The sequence below is a fragment of the Athene cunicularia genome (genome assembly GCF_003259725.1).
Source record: "Athene cunicularia isolate RWA chromosome 1 unlocalized genomic scaffold, athCun1 chr1_part2, whole genome shotgun sequence".
Lineage (NCBI taxonomy): Eukaryota > Metazoa > Chordata > Aves > Strigiformes > Strigidae > Athene > Athene cunicularia.
The window spans coordinates 22,594,880-22,616,868 of NW_020799092.1; the positions used below are offsets into that span (position 1 = coordinate 22,594,880).

At 43.8% G+C, this 21,989-nt stretch overlaps 1 protein-coding gene across 1 annotated transcript in view; it reads right to left on the reverse strand.

The window, feature by feature from the left end:
• Nucleotides 1-288: 288 nt before the first annotated feature.
• LOC113475855 (G1/S-specific cyclin-D2-like) overlaps nt 289-21,989 on the reverse strand; it is a 30,097-nt gene continuing 8,396 nt past the window's right edge. Inside the window, exons 2-3 of the mRNA XM_026840957.1 lie at nt 20,429-20,559; nt 289-2,990 (exon numbers count right to left, since the gene is read on the reverse strand). Of these exons, the coding sequence (XP_026696758.1) occupies nt 2,835-2,990; nt 20,429-20,545 (273 nt within the window). The 5' untranslated portion in view covers nt 20,546-20,559 and the 3' untranslated portion in view covers nt 289-2,834. The remainder of the gene's footprint in view (nt 2,991-20,428; nt 20,560-21,989) is intronic.

The window sequence follows — 21,989 nt, forward strand, 5'->3', positions numbered from 1 at the left end:
ATCCCTGTACAGGGCTGGGGCACTGCAGGAGGTGGGATGAAAAGCAGGGGCAGGCACCCTAAATATTACCCCTGCCTCCACTTGTCCTACAGCAGCGAGGGGAACAAACCATGTGAACACAATGGACACGGAGCCTACGGACAGCTCATCCCACTGCCTGGGGACCCTCTGGGACACCTCCCGAGAAGCCACATTAGGCCAGGTAGAAGGGCTGTCAGGGAAAGATCTGATCTGTCATATACATGCCCTGGAGTCTTGATTCCACAAAATTAACTATTTTTTCTTTTTCTCCAGGAGAGACACCATGACACCATGGCTGAACTTCAGGTGCTCCCAACGTGGAACATCAAGGTGGGAGGTGACGGTGGTGAGAACAACACTGCCCCCACCACCGGATTTGGGAAACACGGACCTGCTCCGGCGAAGCCGTCAGTGGAGAGTCAATGCATTTTTTCCACTATGAAAAGGATACCAAAGACCAAAAGGGAGCCAGCACCCCGGCTGCCTGCAACCTCTCCCCGGCGCGGCCGGAGCGTGGGCCCCGGGGAAGAACCAAACTGTCGCGTTGTGAGGTATTGTGAAAATGGGAACCATTTCTGTTTTGTCCAGTAAACCTGAGGTAAGTATACCGTCTTTGCAGGATGTGATCAGGAAGGAGGAAAAAAAAAAAAAAGAAAGAAGGAAAAAATAAAATAAAATAAAAAAAATAATCATGAACACGCTATTAGGAAAAAAAAAACCTGTACAGGGCATTTCCAGTAAATCAAAGAACTCATCATATCTCCACTTAACCATCTACTTCAGGATTTGAAATTTAAGCAGTAAAATAATATATTATAAAAATGTTTATAAAATAGCAGCACACTCAGTGAAACAATACAGCTAAGTACTGTTAATGTGAATAAGAATGAAACAAATCATAGCTTCTTAGCAGCGCAAAAAAAAAAAAAACAAAACCAAAAAACCCCCCAAAACCAAAAAAACAACAAAACCTTAGAATCTTACTCCATTTTCTACCCTCATCTAGCCAAATACGGCTGAGTCCATTCATATAATATTCTTCGAAGTAGCATGTTCTTTCTGGATTTTTGTCTTAAAAATGCAAACATTAACATTTCAACCAACAGCTTCATACTGTATATTTGCAAACTGTTAATACAATTGTGCAAAAAAAAAAAAAAAAAGTTGCTCCAACTCCTTTGCCATCTAAATGCCTCTTCGTTACAGATGGAGCAGAAAAATAAATTCAAGTACACTGAATACACCTTTGCAATAAAACTCCAAGTCACACACCTTGATGTTTCCCACTCGTGTCTTTTGCACCAGCAATTTTCTTTCGTTGTCCATAGATAAGCATGCAGGTGGTATTAAGATCCTTCCGTGACACTGAACAATACAAATCGGCAGGCCTTTATCCGGAATGTCATGACAGGAATGTCATCTGAAGCAGGTGTTGGTATTTCCAGCAACACCTCAGCTAACCAAGTACACCAGATACTGGAAAATAGTGACTATAAAAAGCTATATGCTTTGCTTTTGTGACTTCTTCTTTTTCTTTTATTTTTTTTCTTTTTTTTTCTTTTTTTTTTTTTTTGCTTGGCAAAATTGTCATAAACCATCTCATTTAATCCCTTAGGAACAATTTTCAAAGTGCTTTTCGAATGAAATGGTTTATAAAAACGCTCACTGTGAATCAATAAAGTTAATGAAATGCTGACAAAGTGTGTGGGGCTGGTGGGGGAAGATGGGTAGGTAGAAGAAGGATCAAACCAAATCTCATCTTCTTTAACACAGTGAGGATATGTTAAAAAGGAAGATGGACAGAGCATCATTTAAATGTCTTTACGGCCAAGCTAAGGAGCTGCCAAAAGTTAACAATGACATGAAGCATTAGCACTGTAAAGGAATATAATGCTTTTCACAGATGATCCACCGCATCTTGCAATCCAAAGGTCGGAGGTGGTCTGATTAGCCAACTGGTCGGAATTAATTGGTGCATTTCCCCCATCTAACATTGAACACTTGGTAACTTTGGCTTGGCCCACAGTTGGGTAAACAGAATTGCCCTTATGCCAAAGATGCTGCTGTGTTTAGAATGAACCATTTCTGAAGGAAAAGTAGAAAAAGTCAAGTGGGGAGAGGGGATTTTGAAAAAAAAAACCAACCAAACCCAAAACAAATCAAAACAAACAAACAAACAAAAACACCAAAAAAACCACCTGCTCTTCCGGCTGGCAAAATAAAGCATCTTCTTTCTTAGGTAGCAGCTACCACAGACAGCAAGAGTAAACAAAACTAACATACAGAGATCCAACAAACACTTCTGACTAATAACAGAGGTGACAGATCAGCAAATCTCTTCTGCATTCAAAATGGTTCAATTGCTTCAGGGATCTTTTCCCACTTTGCCCTAAACCCCTTATTCTATTGCTTTGCAATCTAGTCAAGCCATAAAATCGCACACACAATTCCTTTCTTAAATCTAAAAAAGGGGTGTATGCACTAGGTCATAATACACAGACAAGTATACTCTACTTTGTTCCCACAAATGCAGGCTTACATTTATCTAGCTACTTTGTATGCTTTTATAAGCATTTAATATCACTGATACATAATCAAATAGCAATTACCAAATATATTGTGGGATTCCCTTCTGTAGAACATCACAGGCACCAAATGCTTTTTTTTTTTCATTATTCAGTTTTTGTATTTTTTTTTAACTAAAAGAGCTTTAAATACGTTCTATGAGGGAGCAGATAAAAAAAATCACTCTAAAAATAATAACAAAAATAAAAGGGCTGGGGGAGCAAGTGTGACTTTGTGTGCCGATGTCCTCACAGGTTGATATCTCTCACATCTGTGGGAGTGCTGGCCTGGTCCAGTTCATCCACCGTCTTAGAAGGATTGCTTTGCTGTTGCTGCTGCCGGACTTGCCTAAGGCTGTTTACTAGCACCGCCTCGATCTGTTCTTGACAAGCTTTAAGGCAGTCCTAGAGGACAGAAAGCAAATTGAGCTGTTAGTGCAGATAGATATGTGTTGTTGTTTTACTGAGCTGGCAGAATTTGAAAGACCATCAATCTGGTATCCCCAAGGAGTGTCTGCTGTGACAGAAAATGACCTTGAATTCTCACAGGCAATCGCTGTGTACAAACCCCCTTGGCTAAATGCTAATAACAAATTTATTGGACTCTCCAAATCTTAATATTTCACCTGTTCTTGCTCATTTGTGTGGTTCTTGAGCAGGAACCCAGTGTGTTGCAAAAAATGATGGGCAAGGAATATGAATTTTTGCATTCTTCTGTGCAGGGTAAGTGACTTGGGTGGGTCTTCACTACAGAAAAGCTGCATTTTTCTCCTGAAATAATGAATATTTGCTATACCAAAGTCACACTGATAGAGGCACTTCAGTTTTACCATCAAGCAAATTGATGGTAAATCAAAGTGAAGAAGTTCTGAGGTCCCTGAAAAAGCACAGTGCTATTGCTGAGTTTTTATTAGTCATGCATTTGTGTCCTCAAGACGAAGGGACAAGAAGGGCCTGTTTATCTGCGAAGATTCAGGCAAGGGGACTGAACGCTGCAGCCCCAAACACTCAAGCCATGTTATTCTCTGAGACCATCTCACAGGAGAAAAGTGATTTCAGCAGGGGAGGAGGAGGCGATGATGTAGGGTACGCTCCCACACCTTCACGTTGAAAGCAGGACTATTTTAACAGCCCCGGGAATACTTACTGGCAATAATTCACAGAAGACATTAAAGCAAAGACAGCTGCTAGAAGAAGATGTAAGTCAAAAAGTCAAGCCTCAGAGACCACTACATTACAAATTATACTACACAACACATGGAGAAAAAGCAGGATACAGTACAACAACACAAACTTGGGAGCCCTGTACATAAGGAGTCCCACAATGAACACAAAGAATGAATAAATAAATAAATAAATAAATAAATAGATAGATAGATAGATAGATAGATAGATAGATAGATAAATAAATAAATTTGAAAGATTCATCACACTTAAGCCAGACACAGTGATGAAGAAGACAACTATTAAAACATTACAGGATGTTCCACATTCTTGATAATATGCTGGAAGACCAAATAATATGATTTTATAAAAAAAAAACCCAACCCAGAAGTGTGAGAAAGCATTGACAAACACTTGGTTATAGCAGAAACTGAAAAATAAGAAGTATGGGAGGCAACTACAATGCTGAAGAGCTGGGCTCCGACCAACACCCCCCACTTTCTCTCCACGATACCAGGTTATTCAGGAGAGTTTGAAATATTCATGTATGGAGGTTTAATTTGTCATCCTAGCCAGACTGGGAAAACACGTCAAATGCGGAGTATCTGTTCTGCTGACGATATTTAAGTTCGTGATGCACACAATTAGCTCTGGTGGGTCACAAACACCCATTTTTCTTGGCTACTAGCCAGCAGCTGGCTGGCTGCAGATTCATGTGCTCTCCCTGTCGTGAAACTGCCCTGCTTAATATAATGAAGCATCACAACCTGTCTCTGTAGGTGCATCTGCCAAAGACAGGCTGTGAAGGATGGCTTTTCAAACCGACCCAGGAAAAAGGGGTTGGATGAGATGCTGGCTTGATTAGAGACAAGAACAGTCACCGTGATGTGGATCACGTCCAGCTAAAGCCAGGTGAGATCTCTCGAGTGTCTGGGCTATCCATGTACAGTCTGACTCAGAAGTTTGTCCCCTCAGCATGGGGAGTGAAAGAGTACGGGGCACAGCAACAAACCTCTGCTGCAACACTGTGGGTGTCCAGCAGGCAGACCGAGCTTTCTCCATGTTCACCTTTTGTCCCCAGAGTTGGGGACTGTGGGACTGCTCCTGAGAAAGGAGCTGTGCTTAAGTTAACTGGCTTGTGGCCATACCATACCTTACCCCAACACAACTCAGCTGTAAGCAGTGCTTCTCACGGCGAGCAACTTTCCCAAGTCTCAGCCACTAGAACTAAATTTTCCCACACTTTGCCCTCTTCCTCAGTCTGGCTTTTTATGGAGGGGGAGAAACCACAACAAAAAAAAAGTGCTGCTATGTCCAAGGAAAGGGTTAAGGAAAGCAGGTGATTTTACCAACAGTAGCCAGCTCTTAATCAAAGTTGTATTTTTTGGAGAAGATTATAATTAGAATTTGGCATGGCGCATGGAGAGGGGGTCAGATACCTTTTGATATCCGCAGCCCATTTTAGCAAAAATACATGGCTCAGAAAACTGCATACTGCATTCATTCAGAGCCCTTACGCTCAAGGTCTGTGCTTTGGAGGGAGGCAATCACCACCCCTGTTTGCGTCTAAGCCCGGCTGAGCACAGGAAGGTCCGTGTAGGGGTATATGGGAATTCCCTGCCAGCCCAGTTTACCCCCCTGTGGAAACCAGGTTATAGGAAAAATGGTACGTGTGTGCCGTACCACTGGTGCAGAGCCAGAGCATAAATGAAGCGTGATGCCAAGGAACCTGGGACACGGAGGGTTTGTTTAAGATGGCCTGGGGAGCACTGGACACTGAATTCAGGTGACTGGCTGTAGGCTCCTCACCTTGTGGAGCATCACACTCTGCTCCTGAGCTCCAGCAGGCACCAGTGTAGCTCACAATACTGCAAAGGAGTGCTGCAACCTGCTCTTGGACACACTGGAACAACGCCTGTGCCAGATGTATTGCAGAGATCACCCCGAGCTGCCTCTGGGTTGTGCCCTGATCTCCCTTGCTCCTGTAATTCATCCCGACACTGTGAGCAGGAATGATACCTCTCATCTTCAGAACCACCGAACACCTGAAATGTCAACTCAGCGGGATGCAGATATTACTGGTGTACTGAAGAAATGACCACTTAAGAGAAACATCAGGAAGGCTGTGTTAGAAAACACTGGTCTCAGTGTGCCTGGTCACTGCCTCCACTGCCCCGAGACAGGACACCAGCTCGTCCCAGCACCCAGGCTATGGCCCTGGGTAGACCCACACTGGGCTGCATCTCTATCTCCATCCCCACACCAGCACCCAGTGCCTTTCTCAGCCACCCCACGCTGCAGAACTCCTCATACAGCAACTGTGCTAGCAGAAGGTTAATCAAAAAAACGCGCAGTTACCAAACACGTGGTTCGTGCATCGGCTTCCTTACAGCTGGGGTGTGATGGAGGAGGGCACACCTAAACCCGGGACTCCCAGAGCTGCCTGTCAGGCAGAGCATGGAGCACCAGCCTGTCCCTGCCTGCACTCCCATTGTCTGGAGGCTGCTGCCCTGGAGAAAAGGGAAGCTTTAGTATCTAACTTACTTGCATTGGAGCAGGAAGGCTCAGAAGTGAGAGACCAAGGCAAATGACTCTGAAGGTGCAATAAAATGTGAACGCAGTGGATTTTCTGGTGATGAGATCTAAGGCAGATAAACAAAATTTAACCTCATGAGGTTCTTCCTTTCCTTTTAGCAAAGGTTGCTGTCTGTTGCTACTTTACCGCTACTGCTGGCAAAGCTTATTTTTTTAAGGTAAGAATATGTACTTTTGTTTAACCAGGTAAATGTTTTTTTATAGCTGTGGCTTGCTCTTGTATTATTTGGAGCATAGTAATTTCCTAGTACTGGAATTGCTTGTTTAATGATGGGAGCTGGACAAATTCCTCAGCCTTTCTTCCGAAAGTACCTATCTGGCAAAAGCTATCAGGAACTTGGATAAAGAAAATCCCCCGTTAATAGCTTGGGCGGGTTTCAGGTCCATTGTAAGCATTCACCTGTTTGTGAGAGGGCAATGGCAACAAGTCACTTCAGGGGCCAAGGCATTTTCAAATGAAGAAAGAGCAGGAGCACCAGTATAGAGACTCATGTAACAGACTACACTCGTTATCTTTTTTTTTTTTTTTTTTTTTGGTCTAAGAGTCTCTTCTTCTAAAGCACAGTGGTGCACAATTTCAAAATAGTATGTTCTTCTGAAAATAAGCCAGATTTTTTACAAGCAGCTTCAGACTGGAGAGCTTAATGAGGCAATTTCCTTGCAGCCAGGCTTGGGGAAGGAAGGGGTGGTGGCACATGGAACATAAGATGTGAGCATTTGGAGCCAACTTTGTCTGTTTCTAAACACCCGTGATCATTTACACTGTTGTTACACAAACTTCTGATAGTCAATATGATGCTTTAATGTATGAAAAGGCTAAAATCTCTAGGTAATCCTATAGAGAAATGGGACATTTCTGATGTCTTCATTTTGTACATAAAACCAATAAAGGGGGCCCAGACTGGAATTGTCACAGTTTGCATGGATTTTATTTCATACAGGGATCCACAGGCCACTGATGTATTTTTTCTGTCATGTGTTAGCTCTGGTCTACACTTACGTTTTGAACTTAAAATAATGTACCACTGAATTCTTTAAAACAAAGAGCACTATGGTAAAATGACCAGCATGTTGCATTCAGCATGAAAGAGCTTCCCCAAAAAGTGTAGCTATTTGCATACTAAAGCTCAGGTTTTTATTAGTCTGAGTAATAGATTCTGTTTAATTAGTCTTGCCTATGAAGCAGCCATCCAGGAGCTGAAATTGCCTGGCCAGGACAAGCCAAAAACGGTGAAACCTTTATTTTGCAGGTTGTCAAGTTCTACAATCAAAATCTAGTAAGGAAAAAACCCCCAAGGCCAGACTCATGAGTGAACCTCATTCATGCAGCAAAACAAGCTGGAACACACCAGCAGATGCAGCTCAAACTCTGATGATGGAGATACAACACTCGGCCACCCAAGGCTGCGGCTGTGCAATCGTTAATGCTGGCTCTGCGTGCTACCCCATCAGCCAGCCATCCTGGTTTGCTGGCCGTCAGACTGCTGCTGCCGACGGATTCAGGTCACACGATGGGTTTTTACTCACCGTGGTAGCTGTGGGACAACAGACCATACTGGCACAGCACAACGTCAGAGTGCTGTGGACAGATTTGAGCAACGTGTTTCATGCCAGGTGAGATGCCAGCTAAACCTGTCAATGGCTTTTTAATACACTGGAATGGGCAAAAGAAGTTTACACCTGGTCAGTGCGACGTGTGAGCAAAGTGCTTGTACTCTCATAAGAAAAATCTGAAAACCACATTTGCTGTGCACTTGGACCATTGTCTCAGACCGCAACATGTATGAAGTATATCAGATGGATGATAATATCACAGGTGAAAGGGAAAAAAATTAATTTATTATGAGTATCTTATCAGCCCAATTGTTATAGTGTGACACAGCAAGTGGCTTATTTTATAGACAGGGCTATCATTTCTGTTTTCTTGACTGGAACTTTCTGTCAATCCAAAGTTCAGTGACATAATAAAAAAATTATAAAAAAACTATCAGGACAAAGAGCCTGGCTTTCCCATGATGCAGTGGGACCTCCAACCTTCATGGGGATTTGCTGCATGTGTACATATTTTACTGCTGGACTTCGGTTTTGCAAGCTCTAGATAGCACTGACAAAAGAAAATTAAAGCTTTGAAAAAAAACCTCAAAGAAAAAAATATATGACTTGCACCATTTTCAGAAAGTCTTCCTTGAAAGAACACTATAATGCACCAAAGCAATGGCCTTAGATTTTGCAGTACAGGGACTGGGCCATTCCTTCAGAATATTGTAGGGTTGCCTTTGTTGTTTTTATCAAAATGTTTTAAGTGTGTGTCACATGGATCAACTTCCCCATTCTTCTATATGGTCTAGTAGTTTTAATGATTAAAATAGTTTAGGTACTTTCCATTCCATAGTTTTATTTTTACTTCAGCATGTACAGAACTAAAAATGCAATTAACTTTTGGTGGGTTTTTTTTTTTTCTGAAACTTTTTCATCCCTGGGTGGTTTTACTAGCACACTTGAAATGCATTTGAAGGAAAAGAAGTGCTTTTCTGTGTCCGATGAGAAGCACCCTTGTGGCTGTGACATTTCTATCATGCTGGCAGTGAAAATGACGGGAAGGAGGAATCAGCAGCACTATGGCAGGATCTACTTACTCAAGTCAATAATGACTGAGGATTTCAACTTCCATTCACGACAAACTTGAAAGAAAGCACAAGCACTAGGTAAGATCCTGTGGAGTATCACACATAATACATTTTCTTGAACTTTTCAACACGTCTACTATATATATATATATATGCCCTTTACTGCCCCCCAGCTTCCAGTTTTAAACTGACGTTTATAGTGCACTGGCAATCTATTAGGGGAGGCATCCCACTCAACTCAACCAGCAGGCTCTTGCTTTGCACTGGTCATCACTGGGATTTTCAGTCCTCACTGCTCTGAGCTGCAGGACCACCTCATCGTCACCCACACAGCCTGTCTCCCTAGCTTCACTGAGTTAATAGGTGCAAGACATCCTTCTCCATCTTGTAAAATCAAGGTTGGGTTGACCAAAAAAAAAAAAAAGGGAAAAGGAAGGGTATTCAAAAGATATTTTTAGCTGTTTTAGTAACTTGGCTTGGGTTTCTGCCATAGACTTTATCTAGCCATTTTCAAGTCTTCCTTGGCACCCCACTCAAACAGAAGCTGGTAGATGATACCTTTCGGATGACAATGGTCCCTGCATCAGACTCCTCAGCAACTGAGTGTCAGCACACCACCTTCTCCACAAAGGAAAAGATCACTCCTCTCAAATGCTGATAGCGAAGGGCTATCACAAGAAGGTAAACTATTTCAGACATGCATCTTTTCTCTCCTTCTCCACTTTGAATCAAACCAGATCTTTTGTGACCGTAAGGGGACTGTGGATGTGCATTTACTGCACCTACTCCCACGGTGACAACCACTCTAAACCAGAATTAAACCACCAGATTTATTTCACAGCCAGGCAGGGCTGAGAAACAACAATGCACCCCTGAATCCACACTGGTCATGTAACACCCAGGTCTGCCTTGTGCCAGCAACCAGCCCTGCTTCGTTGCTCACCAACTCTAGCAGGCAGGGAGGTGTGCCGTGCAGAAGTGATGGGACTTAGCTCTGTTATCTTCCACAGTGCCTCAGGACACAGCGTTTTTTGTATTGTGAGTTTTAAATTCCCCTTTTGTATCTCAGTTTTGGTCTTGCCTGGGAGAATAAGAAAGCTTACCCCAGCAAGCCCCCTAATGTTTATCAAAAATGAAATTCAGGGAAACATCTGGGTACATGGAAACTGGTCTGAGCCCTGCAGCAACCCAGCTTTTGCCCTTCCAAGATCGCTCTTATTTGGGAATACCAGTGTCCAGAGAAAATGTGTTATGGCAGCACTTAAGGAAGAAACCAAAGACTGCAAAACTACTGTTTAACAAGGTTCCATTTTAATTCTGCTGAATTTAAATATCGCTTAACCCCTGACAAGATTTTAGCTTTACGGTGAGGTGTTGTGCATCAGGAACCACAGAATAAGTAAGGCCAGCACCAGCAAAGCCTGAGCCAGTTAAACAGCTTTGATCAGACCAGTGAGAAACGACTGAAGAGAAGCGACACCGCATCTTCAGAGCCCTACCTGGGATGTCCCAGATGCCAAGAGCTCGGTTTAGTAAGCCCAGGGAAGCAGGCAGGGATTGATACATCTGCCTTTCCTCCCAAAGCACAAGCTTAGGCCAGTGGCAAGGCAGAGTCCTGAAATCCTCTGCAATGCCAAGGCTGAGGATAACCCCTCTCAGCGACTCAGTGGGTCATTTCTGAAGGACTTTCAAAAGCCAAATGGCAACCCTACTCTCTTTTACGACCAGCAGCAGAGAAGTAACAACATATGCATACAAACGATGTAAAATACTGTGCTATAACTCTAACAGATACTTCTCGATGCTTCTGCATTTCCTGACCAGATTTAGGAGCCTGGATCCAAACCCTGGCTGCTTCGTTGAGTGCTCAGAGTCCCAAAGCTGGGAATGCTGCAACAGCCTCCCGGCATTTTGTGTTAAAGGGTGGTTGGTTTTCCACAGATACATTAATTACTTCACAAATAACTGTTAACGCCCCTGATCTCTTCCTCTTTCTTAAAACTAATTGCAAAAGGGAAACCAGAAAAGACTTTTTTTAGATGCGGGACCTGGTATGATAAATGGAAAGGATGCTGGAGATATGTGAGGTGACAATACTGTTCACTGGTCATGTATGCATTGCTTGGATAATCTAAGAAAGCAGCAATCAGACATGCATTAAAGAGTTTGGATTTACATAAATTCCAGCGTGGAACGTGTCATCTGTAACTCCTAAATACAAAAGACGGCTGGATTCCTCCACTGGTTCACAATTAAGCCCCAATTCAAACCTCCCCAAAGCACATGCTTCATTGTTGACATGAACAGGGATTCCTTCCCAAAGCAGGGCCTTCGTGTGCCGAGCGCTGGCCTTCAGCTCGCCGACATTCTCCAAAACAAGAGTCTGCAAAGCTGCTGTGGGAATATCATGCCCGTTTACTGTATCTCAGTGATCTCACATCTAATGGACGCAGTTTAAAAACAGAAATATTTTCCTTCCTAAATGTGTCTATTTTTGCTACTGTAACAAAGAGCATCAATTACAGATAAGTGTCTATGTCTGTTTTTCCATCTGCAAGTACAGAAAATAGTAATTTGCTGTTCCAAAGGGCTTTTCATGCAGACTAGCGAGGACTTTAAAAAAGAAAAATCTCATCTATGCCAGAATTTCTCCACTTACTATTGCTACATTATTGTAATAATGCAACATATAAGGTGACTAACATTAAGCGTCTGAAAGATGGCGCATTTTTCTCAGCAATTTTTGGATTTTTTCAGCACTTGCAACAGTACTTTCTAGATTCAGTTCCACTGTTTGCTACAAGAGTCAGTTTGTTGGTTTCCTGTTGCTCGTGTGGGCATTTCTCATAGCAACAGGAGAGAACAATGTTTTCAGAACTGGAAAAAGTGAGAGTAAAGCCAAAACACTGGCAGGGCGATCCAGGGGCAGATGCCATGCCTGAAATCATACTCCCTGCGTAATGTGACTTGGGATTTCAAGCTGATAATCTCTGTCTGACAGGTATACTTCGCAACTGTGAAAAGCTGCGAATTTACCCTGCTGTAATAAATGCCATGAGCATTGAGCGGAAAAGGGTGTTTTAAAGAAGTTGTGACAATCCATCTGCGTTATACAGAGCTGTATGAGCTGAGCAAGGGTTCCCTGCTGGAGGTCGGGGGCAAGTCTCTGAGCAGACTATCTATCGCCGGCCCGTGAGCTCCTCCGGCAGCGATGGTCGGGCTGTGGAGCTGGTTCCTCGGGGGCCCGGCTTCCTCAGCGCGCCAGCCGAGGCCGTATTTATGAATGGATCTGACGGAACTCCGCCATGAGCCCGCGGTGTAACTGCATCACCCCATTGTTGCTACACACGCACAGCACTCACTGGGGAACAAAAAGCTGAATGAAGCGGAGCAGCTGCCAACTCAGGCAAAGACAACTTAGGAAACTATCTCATTCTTCCTTTCTTTTGGAGGCTATTTTGTCTGTTGTTTCCTTGCATACAAAATGCGGTCTGCAACAAATAAGGCAGGATAAGATACAGCGAGTCCTGTTACTCGGTTCCAAAACCACAGGCCCTAAACACTACAAAGGAGGGGATAAATGGTGTATGTGCTGTAGGGACAATGTTCAAATGCTATCCATTCAAGATAGATTTCCATGATTTTATACTGTGGCTCAACAGAAACTGAATTCTTGAGTGTGGTGGTTCTGAATGTTGTCTCTGGGTAGAAATTTGCAGGAATCTTTAGGAAGGGACTTTTCAGACCTTCTGAAAAAAAAGAAAAATCCCAGCACTTACATATGCAGCACATTTAAGCAGAGATACTTTAAATGCCATTTATTATAGATCCAGTCTTCAAAACAGCCTGACTCCACATTTTCAAGGGCTCACAGCCAGCTGTTTCGACAAGACTTTAAGAAAAGCTTGGTTCCTTTTTTTCTTTCTACCTCAGGCCCTTAAATATGCTTTGGATTTTCAAAACCACTCAATACACACCAGTTCCTATCTGCAAACAGACGTTTAAAAAGGACTTGTGCCCACATAGAAGCCTACATTTTGGCTCTGTCTGAAAACCTTTCCCCTGCTGATGATGCTAAGGAGGGCAACTCCTTTTGTCATCTAGATACAACCTTGAGAGCTGGGCTCTAGGCAGCAGATACTCCTTATGTGCACATACAACCTTCACAATTCAGAGAGTGAACTGGGCCAGCCCTTCTGGAGGCTATATTGCTACAGAGTTCATTACACAAACAGCTACTAACCAGATTAATTTGGCATATAACCTTGCCAGCTTTTGTCAATGATGTAAGCCTGAACACATTTTTAATATAAGCTAATTGCTTCTGCGTTTCAGTGCACTCAGCCTCATAGGAAGAGGTTGAAAGGGACCTCTGGAGGTCACCTGACACAACCTTCTGCTGAAAGTAGGGTTATCTTTAAAACTTAGTCGTGTGCCTAATTCTCACTGACTTTAGCTTACCGAATTCTGTTCCAAAGTGCTCTGTAACAGGTAAAAGAGCGTATCTACCTACCCCTGCGGTAGTTTCTTGAGCTTCTCAGAAAGCTGAACGTATTTTTCCTCCACAAGGAGATCTGGGGTACCAGAGCATGGAAAGGCTCAGGAGTCCAGGGCATTCATGGTTTATGAGAACGCTCCCAGGCATGGCCAGAGAGACCGTTTCCAGACGCATGGCTAAAGAGCTGACACACTGCTCTTACAGGAGGTGAGGAGATAGATTTGCCCAAGACAGGTCTGTGGCAAAGCAGAATATTGATTGTAAGGTCTTAAAACGTGCCCTACCCATTCAGCTACCCTTCCTCACATCCCGTAATTGTCCGCAGCAGGGATGTTCGTATCCTCCTCTGAAGCATCTGGCTCCACCAGGGACAGGATACTGTGCGCACTGGAGTGCTGGTCTGGGATGCTGTGGAAATTCCTGACTTCCCCAGTTGTTTATTTTTCCATTGCAATGACCCATCAAGAGATGCACAGGGAGCTCAGCGGCTTCCTGTGAGTAGGTCTGTTAACTCTTTGTCCACCATCAAGCAACAGCAAAGAAAACGTTTCCACTCTCTGGCAGCAAAACAGTTCAGAACATGCAATCCCCGTTCTGCAGAGCTGTGTGAAGCTGCGTTGGACTAGCTCTTAATGACTCTTTTGGACAATCACAATCAGAAAAGACAATTCAGATATACCATGCAAAGCTACTTTCACTACCTGTAAGGCTGCTGAGCTTCTCAGCTTCTCCAAGAGCAGCCCACTGGTGTTTATTCTGGTTGGTGGAAGGAGTAATGAAACTGAGGTTTGCACGGCCTCTTGTCACTGTCTCTTCAGACTGTGATTCAACCTTCACCAAATGGCCCAGGGCAGCTATTTATCAGAAATAACTGTTATCCCTAGAATGACATTGAGAAGGATGCCTTGTACTGTCTCGTCTGAAGTCCAGAGCTCTGCTTTGGATTCATACAAGGATAGCTGACACCAGTGTTTTTTTGAAAGAAACACTGGTTGTTTGCTTACCCAACAGCTGGGTTCTAGATTAAATGCTGTTTATTAATAACAAATTATGGGTCTAATTCTTAATGAAACATCCATTAAAAACATTATAGCCATACTCCAGTCTCAGTCACATCAGTGTAAACCTAAGATAACTCCACTCATTTCAACCTCCTGGTTTATGCTGCTGTTTCCTAGCAAACAGACAGCACCCTCAAATTATCATTATAAAACAGTAAAAGTTCAGAAAAGCTCACTGCAGTTAAGTTGCATCAGGATTTCATTATCATTCTCTATTTCCAAATGCTTGCAACTTTGAAGCTGAAATTTTTCATGCTTCACCTCAGACAGTGACATTTTTTGGAAAGCCAGTAAGAAAGTCTCATCATCTGTTTTCACACTAAGCGAGCACACACACCAAAAGAAAAAGAAGCAGAAGCCCCTGGGACCCTCTGGTCGGGAAGGACTCTCCCCCAGCTCTCTGCCATTTCCTGTGGGGTTCCAGGAGGCACGGGTGGGGTGGGACGTTTTTCCTCTGCAGAACTACAACTTCTGCGAGTTCCCTTGCTTTTCCACCACGTGATGCTCCTGAAGCTTAGGAGCTCTCATTTCTTCCTCTTCCCTGAACTCCCCTTTGAAAACAAAATCATTCACACAGTGATGATGAATTAATTGTGTCGCTGCAAGAATAGCTCTTGGGCAGCAGAAATTGGGAAGTGAGAGAACTGAAGCTGTTCATTCAACTTCAATTAAGTCCCAGCGTAAAATATATTACAATAGTCTTTACTCTTCATTAACACAGCCTAGGGCTAACTCTTACACAAGCTAGCCAGTGCATTTTTTCCAACAATATATTTTACAGATGAAGCTGATATTACCACCTATTGCTAAGACTGTCCCATACTTCTCTGAGATCTTTTTTTTCAGTTGCTCTGCTCTCTCTCTTGCTTTAGCACGTGGGATTAAAGTTTCCAGTCTGGGGCCCTTTCACATTTTGCTAATGCAAAAGACATGGAGAAAGTTTCTACCAAAATATTGCTCCCATTTCCAAATAGCTGGCTAGTGAAAAATACATAATTTGCCCAAGTTAAAAATTCCGGCCAATTCTGCTTGGGCTGAGACTTCAAAGCTTGCAAGAGACAGATTATGAATTAAAGCCACCTCTGCCATGACAACGGAAACATCTTGAAAAAAATGACAGCACCTCTAACTTCTGCAAAGACTTAAATGTTTTAGTGATTAAATTATCTAGAAGCTCCTTTTGTCTTGAGTGGGAGCCAAGACTCTCCTCTGTGGTCTGTGCTGCTGTGGGCTGCGATCAGGAGCAAGGGGAAGAAAGCTTGTGTCTACCCGATGCCAACAGACTCCTGGAGAGGAGATATGATCAGTAAAATCATAGAATACCAGGGTGGAAGGGACCTCAAGGATCAGTCCAACCTTTCTTGGCAAAAACCTGGTCTAGACAAGATGGCCCAGGAGCCTGTCCAGCTGAATGTTAAACGTGTTCAGTGTTGGGGAATCCACCACTTCCCTGGGGAGATTATTCCAATGGCTGATTGTTCTCATTGTGGCAAATTTTCCTCTTGTGTCCGATCAGAATCTCCCCAGGAGTAACTTGTACCCATTATCCCTCATCTTTTCCACACAACTTGTTGTAAAAATGGGGAGTCTCCATCTTCTTTATAGCCACCCCTTAAATACTGGAACATGGTGATAAGGTCTCCCCTAAGCCTTCTCTTCTCAAGGCTGAACAAACCCACTTCTCTCAGCCTTTCCTCCCATGGCAGGCTGCCCAGTCCCTTGATCATCTTTGTGGCCCTTCTCTGGACCCTGTCCAGCTTGTCCACATCTTTTTTGTACAGCTGGGACCAAAACTGAACACAGTATTCCAGGTGTGGCCTGACAAGCGCTGAGCATAGTGGGATAATGACTTCTTTATCTCTGCTGGCGATGCCTTGGTGATGCAGCTCAGCATCCTGTTGGCCTTTGCTGCTGCAAGACACTGTTCACTCATATTGAGCTTGTAATGTTAAAATTGTAAAATGTCAAAGAGTTTTTCGTTATTTGGGAAGAGTGATATTTTTTTTTCCAAAGCCATGTAAGCTCAGCTAATTCTGGGAAGATTTTCGCGAGGATGGCAAAAAGCACATTTCTAACAAAACCTCATCTGCTGAATTTCAAAGGAAAGGCATGAAGAAATTTTCAATGCAAAAACCATTTTTTTTTTTCTTCTAACCACTTAAGAACTACTAAGCTGTTTTGGCAGGTATTTTCTTTCAGACTGAAACAATCAGGACAAAAAAATTCAGCACAGGAGATAAAGTCTGGCCGATCTTCAAGATGCTGTAAAAAAGCCTTACAGTAAGAAGCACTGGGGTGCCTGAGAAAGCTTCAGTATCTCCTGTATAAAGAATATGAACTTTAAGTGTATACCAATAAGTATCAAATGAAGAGAATCCAGAAAAAACTCCCAAGACACCAAAAAAAAGCCGTCCTCAAATGTCGTTGTGTGCAGTAAGCCTGCAACATGTTTGGGAAGTCAATTAACATGGGTTCTACCATACCAAGGAGAAAATTCCACCAGAAAGACACCCTACTGGGACGTTTTTTCTATCCCTACAAGCCTTCACAAACACCCCTAGTACGCAGACTGAGCATGGGAAGCGTCAGCTGGGATTTCAATTCAAGCAGGGCTTCACAGGTGAAGCAGCAAGGCACGAGCCTGGAACCAGACAGAAACACACAGAGAAGTGCAGTAGGAAAACCCATGGGTGTGATCCCGACGGTGAGGAGCAGCTCCGCAAAGCCTGGGAAGACCTTCCAAACGTGATCCCATACAGCACAAACTGCAACAACCCAACTGAAAGGTGACTAAGGAAGAGATTGCTGCAGCAAGGGCTGCAACAGAGTGGGATGCTCAAAGTCTCTTTGTTGGCAAAAATAATGTGTGAGAGAGGGAAATGCTATTCCCTGTGACCAGGAAATAGAGGCAAAGCTAAATATTTTGCAAGGTCCCAGTGATGTAGCCCCTGTGGCCCATGTGTTGAGCTTGCCTGCCCTCACCTAAGTATCGTCAGCACCATGCTGTCACTGCTACCCAAACCTCCTGGCAATGCTGAAAAAGAGCAAGAAGGGAAAAGATCCTTGTGACTGCACAGGGAAACTGTTAGAGGAGATGAAGAACCACCCTGGACAACTCCCTGACATCTCCAGAAAGACAGAATCCAGCTACTATACAATTGATCAAAACCTACCAAACACCAGCAAGGGCTACCTTGGCATCTCCCTTCTGAAAAGTGCCAAAATGCTGTGGAAGCAGTACCAGAAGCTTATCTGGAGCTTACTGATACGGGAAACATGGTCTGGTGACAGAAAAGTGGCATTGTTAATCAGATGGCACAGGAACAAAATGATGAGCTCTGCTGAGGCTAACTGTTCTAGGTCTGGGTTTTGGTGGTACCTGAGCACCACTTGCTTCTATCCTCAAAAAGGACTTCCAAATGACTACCCAGGGACGTGCCTCGCAGCAGCAGAAGCAGGCACCAACCTTGTGAAAGTTCCCCTAAACTTTCCAATTATCCTCTTTCTCCACAAGCCTCCCTGTCCCTCCCCTGCCATCGTAAGGGCTATTTGTGTTCCCATTCCTCACCCCCATGCTGTCATTCGCTCGCTCTCATCGTTATCCTTGTCCTGATGACTACAAAGTTGGTTCATCAGGCTGTAATTTCTACAGCTGTAGTACAATGAGCTCACAGACAATGGTGGCTACAGAAATTCCTCTCATGCCCGTCTCCTGCCCTGCGCTACAGTGCTCAGCACTCCCAGCTGTTTGTGAGGCTGTTCTCAGTGTTAGAAAACAAGCAAGCCCCCCTGACCCCCCAACTCCAACACAACAAGTGGTCCTTCCCTCCTATTTAAGTTGGATCAGTTCTAGGCTGGGCTTGAAACACAAGTATATGAACGGTTGTGTGGGCATACACAAGCAAAAACAAGCACGAAAATGAGCAGCGGCCGGGCAGGACCAACTTCAACTGGCATCATCATGTAGCAAGGAAAATCACAGCGGTGGAGCACCGACCTTTCAGACACTCTGTGGAGTTAAGTTCTAAAGGAAGCTCTTAGCACCTAGCATTGTCTTCCTGATTCTGTGGATATTCACAACCTTGGCTGAAGACAGCACCTTTGCTAACAAGATGTTAGTCGCTCTCTAAATCCTCATCTTCCTCCACCTGGTTTCTAATGCCCTTCTCACACCTGCCCGCTTGTCTTAAGAGTCCTCCTGGACATTTGCTGGATACAGCATTCAAAACTCATCATGTTACATCCAGCCACACAAACATCCAAGGAGAAAAATTAATTCAGCCAGTAACTGCCAGTATCAGTATCAATAACAGATAATTCTTCTTATCCACATAAACGAAGTAAACTTAATGGATTTACCCAGCCTAAGTGTAACAACTGTACAAATGAGCTTTGTGTAATACTTGCACCAGGCCGTGCAGTCTCAATTGTTATAGAGGATACTTCTTGCACATTCCTGATGCTTACTGTAATGCATCACCACTCTGTTTCTCCACACTTGTAAAACAGACCCAAAAGAGCAATTGCCTGTATAGAATTTTCATTTACACTGGAATAAATGTATGTTAAATTTCTGCAGCTGCTTGATTTACATTATGAACATTCAGAATTGGAAACGTTCCTGTTTCTGTGCAAAACCCAGTTCCAATCAAATGAATGGGAAGCCTCAGAACTTCACTTGAAAACTACGATCAGTCTGATTGAAAGGAAAAAAGAAATACCAAAATTCTTCCCTTTTTGTTGAACTGGACTGTTCCCTTTCAACCAAAATGCAGAATGTTGGCTGGAAAAAACAAACCTTCTCTTGACAGTGTTATCACAGATCTAATACTTGCCCAGTGTATTTACTCCACAGAGTAAAAGCAGTAAGAAGCTTTATAGTGAGCACACGTTAAGGATGACGCATTGGGAACTGATACTTCGGGTATCAGTTACATACTTACTGTGGTAAAAACCCCACTATCTTATTAGTGACCTGCATTTCAGAAAGCCTCACTCATTTTCTTTCAAGTGACTTTCATCATGGCAAAACACGTCAGCTTCGCAGGAGATGAAGATCCTGTTTATCCACAGACCAAGTGGTTTGGATTTGCAGGAGCTTAAGCTCTCCCTGCAGCATCCAAACAACACAGGGGGGCAGCAGGAGAGGCACCAGCCCTCAGGGAAGGCACCCTAAGTGCTCCTTTCAGTCCCCTCAGATTTCTGCTGAGCTATCAGGTTTGGGTTTTTCTGACGTCCCCACTAGAATCTGACCCCAGACCAGAAAACTCACTTTTGAGCGAGTCTGAGCACCACTGAAATGCTGTCCCATTCACCTCTCCTACCGACGATGGGACTTTCTGACAAGCCAAGAAAAGCCCTTCATGGGACGAGCTTAGCAAAGTTGGAGACAAAACCCCGGGCAGCCTTGGGTTGCACCTGTCTCAGTGCCAGGGCTGGAGGATTAGCTCATTATTCACTTCCACCAAGCCAAGGAATTTTAGATGATACCTCAGCAAGGGCCAGAAAAGCAGCTTCAAGGTTGCAAACACAGGACCAGCGCACAACACTGCTTTACCTTATGCCTCGGGAGTGTGTCTGCCTGCTCGCCCCATCGCCCAGGAGGGTACCCAAGGCAGCTCCCCCCCTACAGCACGCCTGACCATCAGCCAGGGCAGGCAGAGCAGGCTCTCCCCACGGAGCTGCTGAACAAAGCATGAATCAGAATGGATCCTGGGAAGCCAAGGAGCTTTCGACATTCAGAGCACCACAACCGAGGTGCCAGGTCCACGCCTGCAACCCAGGAGCAGCCCCCTCTCCTTCTCTCCACTGGCCTTTCAGGAGCAGGCCAGGTTTGATGGCCCAGTTCTCCACCGTGCCCTCAGAAGTGAAAGGAGAAGAGAAACGCGGGACACTCACCACATCTGTGTTCGTGATCTTGGCCAGGAGGTCCGTGAGGCTGTCCCCGTCATCGAGCTGAAGGCCACAGATGGCTGCCCCCACACTTCCAGTTGCTATCATTGACGGTGGGTACATGGCAAAGTTAAAATCTGTAAGAACAGATCTGGGAATTAGTCCAAGCCCAGAAGAGAAAAGCTGCAAAACATCAGAGGCAAGCAACATAAAAAAACCACACCCAAGAATAAAAAACGGGGAAGTAGAAGAAAGGGAAAAGTGCCACTCTTTTTGGTCCGGTGGAGCTCATTAGTCACACTGCTCATCACAAGCAGTCAAAGGAGGGGTAACAGATCTGCGAATTAAAATGGAAATGCGGTTCGGTCTTTTATTCTCACTGATGCATAAAGTAAACCTGGACAATTTTTAACAGTCTTTCCCTAGTTTTAAAGAAAAGGAAAGAGAAGAAGGAGGCTTTCTGTAATTTATGTCAGAAATTTGGGCCTCGGTCACATTAGAGCTCTCTGTATAACCAAAAACTAACTGGAACAAGGTATCACAAAGGACCAAACTGAGATTTTTAGTCACGTCAGTTTTTAAAGACTTAATTAACTCAAGCATTTAAAGACCTGTCCAGGAAAGAGGTTTTAATTAACCGTTCATCTTTACCACCTTTGCAATTAGAAGTGAGAACACTTACAGCCCATAGCTACGTAATCAAAGAAAAAAACAAAGATAACATTTGTCATTACTACTATTTCTTCATCAACAAGTTGAAAATACATTTCAAAACTTCCCCTCACACATCTGTGGAGATTAGGAGAGAAATGAAAATAAAGCTCCATGTTCTTGTGACCTTTATAAGGCAATTTTACGGTATATGATACTGCCATAGGTAGTGGTTTATTGGCATGTCATACTAAATACCATTTCCAGGAGATCTTCCAGCTCACCGGTATCTTCCTAAAATGAAACTTGGTTTGCAAGTTCTTTGGTTCAACAATAACTCATTAACAAACCCTTCTCTACCAGTTTTTGTCTGGGGGGACTGGAGGAGAAGGAAGAGGCAACCCAAGTAATACCTAATATGAAATAAACCACAATCAATATATTCAGTCTATTTAGAGAAACAGATTGTTATAGAAAACTGCCCTTCTGTTAAGGGCAGAGCCCAAGTCCTCTCTGTTCAGCTAGCGCCAATTCTGTAACCCTGTTGATGTCTGCATAACCGCTCAAGTTTTAGACACACGGAGAGTTGTTCTCAGCCTCCCAGACTGAGCTGGCAGATACTGCAATAGCTGTGGAGATGGCATGTTCTTCTCCAGGCTGGAACATGTCCCTCGGACCACGAGGAATGAAGCAGTCGGGTAAGAATGGCACTCGAGTTGTAACATCTCTCAGGATGGACTGGAGGGGAGATGTTAGAAGTTAGAAGTCCTTCATGCCAGGGGAGCTCAGCAGGCATCACACGGACAAACGCTTCTGAAGGAGCAAACTCCCACCGACTGGAGCAATGAATACGGACTGCCATTATTATAAAAATAATAATTATGCACTATTGTAATAGTAAGAACCCACTGTACAT